Consider the following 13,045-nt stretch of genomic DNA (forward strand, 5'->3'; position numbering starts at 1 on the left):
TTAGCTGCAAGACAAGAAAAGAACAAGATAGCTTTCCCTCCAAATCTGGACTCAACCTCTGCAATTAGAGCATCACCATCCTGAAGCCCACCCCCCACCCTTCCTGCGCAACGAGCAGAGTAAAACCAAGTGCCAATTCTGGGATGAGCGACAGACCCGGCAGCCACGGAGCGCGGAGTAGGAGTAGATGTTAACTGGAGCTTGACATTTAATTCAGTTTTTCTTTCTCGTTGATACAACATTTCAGGTATCCATGCTGCCCGCAAGGAAAGCGTTTTTAGGGTACAGCGGATCCAGACCCCAGCAGAGGCTCACCTAAAAAAAAAAAAAAAAAAACAGTGATTGCACCAAACCGGTTCAAGTTGAATCTGTGTGGAGTACAATTACTCCTCCTGTGCTGCGTGTGGACTAATGATGGCTTTAGTGGTTCACCTGAAGACGGTGGCTCACCTTCGGGGGAAAGGTGACAGGATCGCAAAAGTTACATTCAGAGGTAGGACATCTTTACCCGAAACATTTAAACGTATGTTGAAACCAGTGTATTTCGAAACTAAATTGAGTATCCTGATCAAAGTTGAAGAGAGGCACTTTTGGATCGGTGGTCGCCAAAAACATGATTCACCCTGAGAATTCAGTTGTCAATACATGAAAACTTGACTAATATTCGTTAGTTAAGAGAAGGAGAAAGGAAATTCGGTTGCAGCAAATGTATAGTCAGTAAGAATGAAATGGACAATAAGACACATATTCAACTGAACTACAAGCCCATCCATTTTATTTCACATTTTCTACCATGTTTTCTACGTTTAAATTGTCTTAAATATCTGGACATTATTCCCATCACCACAGATACAGACCCTATTTAAACTGCTGTCAATACAGCACAATTATGTAATATCATAGCTTAAAATATAAATAATAGAATATTAGTTATATAACCACACAAAAAACTTACAATTTGAGCACCCCTGAATTTAAATTTTTGGATTGTTGCCTTCTCATCGGTAAATTTCACATGTTTTTCTGTGCTTAGTTTTAACTATGAAAAGCAACAAGGGTAAGAATCAGCTTTGAGTCGGGGTAGCATTGATTACTGAAGAGGATGTTGGTTCAGGATTTCTTCTTTGTCATCTATCTTCAGAGTAAATACCAAATCACTGCCTTTTTGGCCTTTCGTATCATAAACATGATAAACGGGATTATCATAGTCTTCATCCAGCACTAAAGCTTAGAGGAAATACAGTGAGAAAAACCATTGGAAAATGTTCAGTGCATTCATTCATGCTTCTTTGTGCTTGTGTGTGTGGGTGATATAATGTGAGACACACAGACAGAGGAAGAGGGAGGTGTGCATGTTTCAGCACCTTGGACAGCGATCAGTACTCTCTGACAGGTGTTCAATCGCAGCAGATCTCTGATATAAAATCCCTCAATCAGCATCACAGTTGTGGCGGCTTTTACAAGAAATACCTCCCCCTTCTTATCCTGTCTTCTGCTCCGTGTGGGTGTGTGTCACACACTGGAGAAAAGGATGGCTTTCAGTGCCCACTGTGCTGCAGCAATTTCACCAGGGTCTTGATAATACATGAACCATGTCACCTAGGACAGAAATGACATACTCTGCTCTTTTCTCAATGGTACAACTGTCAGCACGGTAACTTCAGTTCATATGTTTGAAATTTCAAATTCCTCAAGCAATGTGTATGCGTGAATACTAATATTTAAGTTGTGGGGACTTAGAGATAGAGGATTAGAGAGGTTGATTTAATTGGATCCCGTTTAATTGAATCTATATAGCACCAAAACACAATACAAGTTATTCCAAGGCAGTCTAAAGATAGTCAAATTCCATCCAATTATAACCAATTTCAATCCAATTCATTATATTCCAACTGAATCAATTAAATTTATATCCAAAGGAGTCAAATTCATACAACTCATGCCAATTCATAAAAAGTTGTCTTGCTAAATAAACAGACATTTGCATCAAATCTTCTCTTTGATTTATTCCCCCATCCCGAGCATGCACTAGGATATAGTGGAGAGGAAAACACCCTTTTAAAAATGAAGAAACCTTAAGCAGAACCAGACTGAGGGAGAGCAAACATCTGCCTCAAACGGTTAGAGGTCTGAAGCATAATTAGCTTAGCTGACAAAATCTTCCCAAACAGTAAAGAGTACAGAGAAACAAACAAAGAAACAAGAAAGTCACATTAGTCTGAGTCAAAACCAAGTTTCTGGAACACAGTTCCATTATTCTGGGTCAAAAGCTTGTGTTGGACCCTTTCATCTACAACCCTAATTCCAAAAAGTTGGCACGCTATTTAATAGATATATAAAAACAATGCAATGATCTGAAAATCTAATAAACCAATATTCTACAATATAACATAGAAGACATATCAAATGTTGAAAGTGAGACTTTTTTTCATTTTCATGAAAACCATTAGCTGATCTTGAATTTGATTGTAGCAACATCTAAAAAAAAAACAGGTCCACGTTAACTACTGTGTAGCATCCGCTCCGCTCTCACTAATAGTCCATAAACATCTGGGAACTGAGGAGACAAACTTTTGGGAGACTAATGTTGCCCTTTCTTGTCTGATATAGGATTCTAACTCCTCACCAGTTCGGATCTTTGCTGCAATTTGTATTTCACGATACACCTTTACTACGAAATTTCCTAAAAAAGATGTCATCTGGATGGAAGCATATGTTCCTCTAAAACCTGTTTATATCTTATATCTTTATATTTATTTTTAGCTGTGTCCAGAGAGATGTATTCAGATTATCTTAATATTTTGCTGATATAATGTACAATAGATGGTAGAGGTTCAAGTTTTTCACAATTTGGTACTAAGGAACATTATTCTGAAATTGCTCCTCAGTTTGTAGACACAGTTTTTTGCAGATTGCTGAACCTCTGCCCATCTTTACTTCTGAAAGACCTCTCCAACATGCTCTTTTCAAACCCAATCATGTTACTGACTTATTGTCAATTAACCTAATTAGTTGCATCATTTTCAGTCATACATATCATCCTTTAAAACGTTAAAAAAAATGAACATTGATTGTAGAAACCTAAAATACATGGGAAGGTTTCATTTAAGTATAAGCAAGTCTCTAATTTTTCAGCCACTTTTTGATATTCAGTTTCCCAAAATCCCTTTAAGGGTTTGTAAGCCACTCTCAGTAATTTCCCCTTTCTTTCATCATACTGCCATTACTTTCTATTCTAGAGGAGTGCACATATTCTAGTGCACACATTATTATGCTTTGCTTTGTTGATTTCTTCAAGAAAAAAAAAGTGTCCTTTTAATAGGGGGTTGCAGTCTTTTTTTTTTTTTTTTTAGCCAAGAGTGTTTTTAGTAAAACTTGTGGTACATAACATGGGGCTTATTCTTCGTGTTTAAATGTGAAATGTGTGTGTTATATAGCAGAAACCATGGAAAATGTAGGCAAGAAATGGGGATCAAAACCATTGTACATCGAATGTCCCAAGCAAACAACATGTAATTAATTTGATTTTAGACACTTTTGTTTTGTTGAGTATTTGCTGCATATTTTGCAACACATTTTAATTTTCCAATTAAACAGTTTAAACGGGCTAATGGCATATGAAATATACTAGCACAATTTTGTTACAAATTATGAAATCTGTTCAACTGAGGAAGATTCAACAACTTTCATTTTTATTTATTCTGATCATCTCTTCTATATGCCTTTCACAACTCAACACTGAGTTAAGTCCTTCACTAAATGAAGAAAAAAAACAACACTGCTCAGAGTGTGTGTGTCAGGCTTTTCCTTACAACTTGTCAGTTGAGTTTCCTGAGTGCTTTCAGCTCTAAACACTTCCTGTCTGGAGAGGAAGAAGTCTGCCAGGAAGACCAGCCCCCCAACCCCCATCCCCATGCATGTGAGGCTGGTGGGAGCTGTTCTTTTGTATGCAAACCTTCAGAATTGATAGAATCCCATAGAATGGACAAACAATATATGCTTAAGCCAACAACACACTTTTAACACTGTTGTGTCTTTATTTAATACGGTTATGAATAAACCACTGGACTCGCTATAGTAACCTTTTAGGATTACTTTTGTAATTTATAAGAAACTGTTGTAGACTTACTTTGATGTTTACGGTCATTCACCTGCTGTATCAACAGACCAAGAAACAAAAATCCTTCAATTTCCCCACTGATTAATCCAGACCCAGAGGCAACAAGGCATCCTTAAATCATGAAGGTATACCACATCTTTGGGATGATATTTTCACACTGTGATGTAGTACCCTTTGGCCATATTGTCTTCATTAAAGGTTATTTGTTTTAACCTGAACAGATGAATGTCTAAACTCTGATATTACTTGATGACCATTTTTAGAAATAGGGGAAAATCATACTGTAAGTTGTTTAAGATTTGATTCAGCGAGGCTTGGCTTACACCATCATCCTTCTTCTCACTATAGAATTTAGCCTGTGTCTGTCAATATGGGGTGGGTTGGTAGGACATGGACTCAAAGGTGTAAAAATAAAAACTTGGTTTATTTGCAAACACAGGTTAAACAAAAGGCACGGCTGAGCCGGATAACAAGACTTAAACTGTGAAATCCAAACATTAACAGGACTCTGACAAAAACAAACGACTAACCATGGATAAATACTTAACTTTTACGTGGGGTCGTTGCATGAGGGGTGAAAATCAGGTAATCAAGGTAAATATCTGCCAAAAGGACAGGGGAGCCTGGAAACTAAATAGGGAACTGGGTGATTGTGATTGAGTGCAGCTGGGGACAATGGACAGGTGATGTGAGTGAAACTAATGAGCAAGGTATGTGAAGTGAGGGGAAAAGCAAATGGTAAAACATGAACTGAAGAACCAAAACATAACCTAAAACATGATAAAACATAACTAAAAACATGGGTAAAATCCCATGGGCGTGACAGTGTCAGTGTTTTTTATAGGTCAGGTAGCGCCAACCCACATCTCCAGTCTTGTTTCATTGACTGTATTCCATGTTACCCAACTCTTGGCTCCTTTATCTATGTGTGTTTGTTTTGTCATTAACTGAGGGATTCACATACTTTTTCCAGCTATACCTATGATTGCTTTGAATTGTAACTTAGATCAAGATTTGCAAAAAAATCGCCTCTGCAGCGTGTATAATCAATCATTTTTCAGGTGAGGAAAGCTGCACTCACCACAATGTAGACATAATTTAAAATGTGACACGGCATTCCTGCTATAGTCCGACTAAATCTATTTCATCATTTTTTGACAGCATAAACATTCAATGAGGCAAGTTTGCCTCAAAGACATGGAGTCAAAAATTAATTGATTTCCTGAAAAGTAACTGATGAAGTCTTGCTGTTATCTATAGCTCTTGGTTTTATATTCTGTGAGGTAGTTAATGGAAAAATATCTAACAGCCTGTTTGCCTTAAGATATTCCATTACTCTTGAACAAACTCTTGTTTCTCTTGTATCATTCAATCCTAGATGAATCAGAGACTAAAGCAAAAATGAACTCAACATGGGAAGCAACAAAGATGACACACTGGCAGGCAGACAACAGACTAATTACATTCTGGCAAGACAAAAAAATTCAATGGATGCTTTCATCTATTTTTTCCAATTCATTCTTGATCAAAACAGGCAAAAGTGTGCCAACGAGCCCCGTTATGGTCTCTTCAGTTTCAGTTGTGTTGATTTGAGTGGTTGACAGTGTTTTCCACCTCCTTTTTTACTCTTTGAATGTCCATCTATCTGCTTGAAAGGAATTATGTATTCATTCCATTTCTTTCTTCGTGGTCAGTTCTTTTAGTGCTTCTCTTCTTGCTTCTGTCTAACATGTTATTTCTCATTGTCTCAACATTGCAAATAAGCAAGCTGATTGACAGGATGTCGTTTTTGTTTTCTTTAGTTTGGTGTGCATTACCTTACATAAGCTTCATATGGTCTACTTTTCTATACCCACATCTCCAGTTAGATGAAAACACTTGGATGACAGAAGTGACACTGGTATCAATAATGTAGGAGGAATGCTGTCTCTGTATTTCTCTCCCACTCTGACACTGAAGTGGTGTTTATTTAGCTAAAAACTGCTTCAAAAGGATGTGGGTTTCATAAAGGTTGTACAGAGTGTAGGAGTGGTGAGAAAAGAGAGATGGGAACACATGCAAAGAGTGTCAAAATTGGTTCCCTGCACTGGTAAAATGTGAGGATGAGGTTTGATGAAGCATAATATCTTTTCAGCTTTACTCTTCCACATGTGTGCATCCTTTTGGGTTAGGCACACACGTTTTCTGCTCTGATAAATGTGTCCTTTCAGCACATGATATTGACAACATCAGAGCTGGGCAGAAATGTGTTTTTTTTTCATTCAAGCGTATTGTTAAAACCAAACTGTCAGGGACCTGATTAACTTTGTAGGTCTGTATGTTTATGCATTGTGTAACTGATGTGTTCAGTTGCACCCACATAAAGCTTTGAGTACAAAGCAGACAAACAGAACAAAGCAGGATGAACATTGGGATCTGGGACTATTCATTAAGTGCCAGAAAGCAACCAGGTGAGCACAAGCGAGTGAGTCAGGTCACTGCGCAGTGAGCCAATAAACACTACAACAACATATTACTGTTGCCTTACATAAGGCTAAATTCTGTACTTCTATTGTTTTCACTATGGGAAAAAAAATCTTGTTTTTTGATCTTGTCAGCAGCAGTCTATGTTTCTCTGGTTCTTCTCTGTCACACAGAGTCATAGAGTAGTTCTTTAATTGTCTGCATTTCTTTCCTGTGGTTCCACAGCTGTATCATTTGCATTTGTCAGGTGCTTAAGTCATTAATTTGTTTTTTTGTAATTGGTTTCTACGAGACAAGTAAGCAGATGTTAGATGACAATACGATCCTTTACATTTTACTAAACTTCACACTGTCTTCGCACAGTTTTTCAAAAAAACATGTACAATCTGACAGTGGTGGCAGAGGACAGCAAACTTAACCTTGCAACAAAATGGTAACACGAGATGGTTAAGTGATCATAAACAACCCTAATTCCCCAAAAAGATAATAAATAAAAATGCAATGATTTACAAATCTTGTAATCCAATATTTTATTCACAATAGAACACAGAAAACATAGTTCATCTTGAATTTGGTGGTAGCAACACAGTTAGAGAAAAGTTGGGACAGGTCCATGTTTACCACTGCATAGCATCCCCTTTACTTTTAACTCCAGTTTGTAAACATCTGACTGAGCAGAAAGTCATCCAATCCTTATTTGATATGTTAATTTGATATATATCTTATTTAATATGATTCTAGCTGCCGAACAGTCTTGACTCTTCTTAGTTTACATTTCATGATGTGCCAAATGTTTTTATCAAGAAAGCATACGATATGAAATTTTGCATACCAAATATACAAGGTCTTCCCTGAAAAGCAAGCCATCTGGGTGGGAGCAGTATGTTGTTCTGAAACCTGTATAGATGTGGGAGATGTCGGTTTCATAGCCAGTAATGCACCCCCATACCATGAGAAATGAAGGATTTTGAACTGAGCACTGATAACAAGCTGGATCCTCCCTCTCCTCTTTAATCCAGAGAATGCAGCGTCCATGATTTAAAAAAAGAATTTCAAATTTTGATTCATCTGAGAACCGTTTTCCACTTTGCCTCAGTCCATCTTAAATTACCTTTGGCCCAGAGAAGACAGCAGCATTTCCGGATCATGTCATCCAACGGTTAGATTTCTGTTAGTTAGTTAATTAATTTATGCAAATTAGCATATTCTACAGACGATACCATTTTTGAATAATAAAAATGTAATATCTAAACTTGGAATAGAAAAAAGAATTGTCTTTATGTAAAAAATTCAACTTTAGAGCTTTGTTTTTGTGACAAAAGCCATAAACAGAATTAACTTCTAAAACAAGCTATGTCTGAAAGTGAGACAGCAGTAATTACAATGTTTTTTAACCACTAAATTCCACCTTGTCTTCCAGGTCTGCCCTTCTACAGCCGAGTAGCAGAAAACTGTGAGGATGTGGCTCACTTTAATGAGGTCGGTATCTGTATTTGCTCTATCATATAAATCACCACACAGCAATTTTAAGATAACAATTTGCTGATTTCACTGCAGGCTGCAATTATTGTTCACGAACTGAGGTGAAAGTCAATAATTAGCAGACAGAATGATGGTTGTGGTTGACTTGGAATTAAGTGTCCACATGAATGAAACTTACACGTATATTGAATGTGTGTCACTTTTAGAAACAAGATGAATGAGTCTGGTAAGATTTCACATTTACCCCAACACGACTGGGAACAGGAACAGCACAGTTTATACAAGAGCTATCGATGTTATGAGCCATAGAAAACATTTCACTTTCACTCGTATTTGGTGCTTTAATTCCTGTTGTTTCTTTTTTGAAATATAGATATAAATTTCACGTTTAACTTCAGTTTCTCATGCATCTTTCTTTAATATCATGTTGAAATAACTTGAACGTAATGACATTATCAGGCATATCCCAAAGATGTAATAAAATCTAAACTAATGGCAGGAGATATAAATAATAATTCAATTGGTTCTCGTGAATATAAGTGTAATTTACAACAGCTGTTAAACTATTCTTACAAATTCATTTGGTTAGATAAGACTTCTAAGCCCTGTGACTTCCAGATTGAAATAATGTACTATAAAGAGAAATCTTTCCTTTATGTCAGTCTTTTTCTACCTATACAAAAGACCTGACACCATGTATATATTAAGCATGCATATATTGTCGAAGAACTGGAGGGGGTGAAAAGCTTAGTGGAAAGAGAAAGATTAATTCACCTTCATTTACATCAGCAAACAAATTAGAGATTCTGCTGTTGACTGTGTGAGAAATATGTAGCACATAGAGAAAACCTTCTTTTTCTTATGTGCTCAAACTACCCACTGAGCCCTCAACGACTCATGTGGTGTCACCTCATTACTGCACGGATTCACAAATCTTCCTGGTTCTTGCTTGCAAAAGACTGAAGACCTGCAAAGCATCTCCTTATCAGCCTCTCCTGTCCACTTATGGCCTGTCAGAGTCTGCGAGGTAGAGCTCTCTGCTCGTGCATAACACTGTTGTAACCAAATTAAGCATGTTGTACTCTGCTGTAGTGAGAAAGAGCTGGAACCTTAAACAGCATTTCTCCCAGACCTTGTGGTTGAGCTTAAAAACTTTAGTGAAATGAACTCTTTCACTGTTTCGCTTTAACTCCGGTAAATTACATTATTCTGAGCAACAGCACACATACTGTATGTGTTTTCCTCTGAGCCCCTCTGCTGCCAGTTTTTCTGTCTCTTTTCAACCTGGCTGCTGTCAGATTGCGGGAAATGTTCCCTGTCGGATTCCCATAAGCTCCTAAGACACTTAGAAACTGTTTTTTTTATGATGAAATGAAACTTGAAGAGTATCATAAGGGAGCAGAGGTGGGAATAGGAAAGAAAAAAAGGCTGGGGATGAAGAGAGAAGGGCTGCAGGAAATTTACAGAAGCAGAATAGATGGACGGGGTAGTTGGGTAAAGTCAGGGAATGAAAGCAAAAAAGAAAAGAAAAAGCCCCTCAAACACATTCAGTACCTTCCTAAAGGAGCTTTGAAAACAGCTTTTTATAATCTCTAAGCAGCTGGTTTTTGTGGAGAAAAATATTTTTTCTTTGATTGCTCACAAGCAGAGTGCTGCTTCCTTTGCTGATAACCAGTCCCTTTGTTTTCATTCTAATCAGGAAAGTGGCTAAATGACTGTACAGACTTGGACGGTCTCTCTCTCACTCAACACACACACACACACACACACGCGCACACACACACACACACACACACACACACACACACACACACACACACACACACTTATATTACAGTCCCTGGGGAGAGAGTGTTGTTTTTATAGTGTGGGAGAAATGCATGACAGAATGCCAGACAAAAGAAGAAATGTGTCAGAAATATTCACATTATTGGAATATATTAGACTTGAGGCCTAGCTACAGTAAAGGGTAAAGAACGAAGTGTCTTACTCTGTGATCTCCTCTGACAGTCTCACCCGATTCTTACGTCTCAGCCCAGCGTAGCTTGAGAAATCATTAGCATCACTCAGCATCAATGAAATGTCCAGACCTCCCTTGGGACGGCTTGTGCTTCCAGTACTCTATGAGGCTTTGTTTATAAGCATGTGGGTGTGTTGTGTGCTGCTGGTGCAACACACAACACACTTTCTTGACCCTTGCAACTATTGGAGAAATTCCTGCTCACATAGTTGTCTTCATCCTCATCTGTGGAACGCTTGCACGGCTCAGTGAGCTCAGACCAGCCCCTGGAGCTGAGGCCATTAGCATAGAGTTGTGTGTCTTGTTGCTTTATGCATGAACTAGCAGAGCGCCTTTGAACTAGTGCGGATAGACTGGATGGGGAATCTGTATTCATTATTCATTGCGTGGTGGGGCTTTTAGCTGCAGAACACCAGGGCTTCCCCCTCACAAGTTGGATATAACTGGAGCAAAGAACATTTGTCCTGCACTGCATGTGGACACATGATTCCGTTCAGTTTCTGCTGAAAGGGCCACTGTATGTGTGTTTAAGTAAGGTAGGAAATGTGAGAATTCAATAAGTATTCATATTTTTGGTTTATCAACAAGATATCAAGACATTGAAACTATGCAGACAAGGCATTGGGAATGATTATGCAAACTTCATGAACGTAAGCACTGGCTTCCAGTTGGTGCAGCCTCACAGTTTGGTGGATGCAATATCTGAGTTCTTAATGGCAGTCTTGGGATTATGTAAATCTGAAGCTTGAATCATATTACTTTTTCATAGCTTTTTAAGAATCTTGTCCATTTTCCATTCAGATGCCCGTTTCACAAAACTCATGTATGAATATGTAAATTCATCCAAGCATCCATCTCCACCAGGCTGCAGCTGCTAATCCTATAATCTGTTCAAATTCAGTATAAGTGTTTGACTCTATCCTCGATCAAGTTGTAATAATGTCATGCATGTTAGAGAGAGATATCTTCTTCTTCTGGCCTCTCCCTTTATCAGGGGACACCACTGCGAGTTGATCTCTCTCTCTCCCTTCCTGACGCAACTCTCACCATTTATCCGGGCTTGGGACCGGCTCTAGAAATACACTGGCTCGTGCTCCCCAGTGGCTGGGTGCTCACACTCACACCTTGAGAATTTAATGTAAATAATAAACCTAAAATGCATGTTTTTGGCGGGTGGGAGGAGTACCCGGAGAGAATCCACACATACACTGGGAGAACATGCAAACTCGACACAGAAAGAACCAGCCTGGAATCGAACCTGGAACCCTCTTGCTGTGAAAAATTGAACATGATTGGAAGACTGCAGCCATTGCTATTAGAAATCAGTGTTGACCAGTGGCAAAGGAAAAACAAAATCTGACTTTTTCAGTCACTTTAACCCTTCAAATTGTGGACTACATCTACAACACCATCACAGTTCTTTATGTATAAGTCAAATTTGTTAAAATAGCTGGTGAATAGCTTTTGACGGTTAATGTTTTGGGAATTTGCTAAAAAGGCTGATGCTGTAATATTTCTCATCTGTGGGCTCTGTGGTTGATACTACTGAAAGTTTAATCAGCATGACTGGCTCTCTGAACTCGTGGGCGTGTTGTGGCTGATCAAAGCCTGTGGGTGAGTTCACTTCCAACTCACTTCCCAGAATGTATGGATAATCACATTTAGGAAGTTAAGGGGTTCAAGTGAGTGTTATGTGTTATATGAGCACATACTGTATCACTATCAGGGTGAGGTTTTTAAACTAATATACTAAGGTCATATCCCATAACCTACTTGAGAGAATAACAGACTCTTAAAGCACAGCTTCATGTATTAGAGATTTCCACCTCTGGAGGTCAAATTTCAGCTGCGCTGCTTCAATGACCACCAGTACGGGGAGAAAATTTTGCTACAGGATGGGACAAAAGCTGGAATACTGCCAGTGCTGAAGATAGATTTTAAACATCGCCAGTTTTTAACACTCAGGACTGCTCCAGGGAGGTGCTTTCCCAGAATCCTGAATAAATAATTAACTGAAGAGAATATTTACTTTGCCTGTGGAGTTTGAGGGAAGCTTAAAGTGAAAATGTGGGCTGCTAAAGTGAGCAAAAATGGATGTAATTTTAAAGAATTAATCCTGTAATACATACTTTCATAAGAATGCTGGATTACAAACATCTGGACAAACAAATATTTAACAAAATAAAATGAAAATATTTTGCCATTTAATTTAGTTATTGTCAACTATTAGGAAAAGAGATACATTTCAGTATATTTGTCTGTCGGTGTGAGCCCCTGTGCATCAGCTCCTTAGTCCCATAGTGTAATGAGTATCACTTGTGGGGGACAAGTTGGCACAGTTAACACCAACACTAGAATTAAAGACAAAGTGAAGTTTCTCTGCTGTAATATTCGACCCAATAAGAACAAATTATGTGTAAAAAGTAAGGAGGATTGAGTTGTTTACCTGCCTGTCCAACCATGTCCAGATCCAAGGAGTAAAAGGTTGTAAAACTACATGAGGAACATGGTTGTAGCTGCACTTTAGGTGTTTGGCAGGTGATACCTGAGGCAGCATTCTTTGTTTAAAGTTGTTTTCCAGTTTAACATAGATGGCTTCCTTAACTCCTTTCTCAAACCATTCCTACCTCGATATATGTCCATTGTTTTCCCAGTATGAGACAACAAACCATTTGTAATTTTGGCTTGTCAAGGGAATATCATGTGGTGTTAAATCTCTATACTCTGGTCAGCTATAACCTTAAAACCACTTATAGATAAAGTAAGCAACACTGCTTACTGAAAACCTGCATCCTAGCATTGAAATGCATTCTATTTTGACAGCTGACGCCTTCCTAAACTTTTTTGTGTATCTGACAGGATCTCATGCATCTGATGTTGCAGATCTTATCAGTAGGAAGCAAGTCCTGTCAACAAAGACCCCACTCCAAAACCCAAAGTGTATCACCAACATCCTGGTA

General features: G+C 38.3%; 1 protein-coding gene across 9 annotated transcripts in view; it reads left to right on the plus strand.

The window, feature by feature from the left end:
- Positions 1-153: 153 nt before the first annotated feature.
- The window catches only part of otofa (otoferlin a), a 115,098-nt gene continuing 102,206 nt past the window's right edge, over positions 154-13,045 (plus strand). For all 9 annotated transcript variants that reach the window (XM_075459662.1, XM_075459665.1, XM_075459666.1 and 6 more), the window contains exons 1-2: positions 154-493; positions 8,004-8,062. In XM_075459662.1, the coding sequence (XP_075315777.1) occupies positions 412-493; positions 8,004-8,062 (141 nt within the window). In that variant the 5' untranslated portion in view covers positions 154-411. The remainder of the gene's footprint in view (positions 494-8,003; positions 8,063-13,045) is intronic.

Source organism: Odontesthes bonariensis, chromosome 24 (genome assembly GCF_027942865.1).
Source record: "Odontesthes bonariensis isolate fOdoBon6 chromosome 24, fOdoBon6.hap1, whole genome shotgun sequence".
NCBI classification, from domain to species: Eukaryota; Metazoa; Chordata; class Actinopteri; order Atheriniformes; family Atherinopsidae; genus Odontesthes; species Odontesthes bonariensis.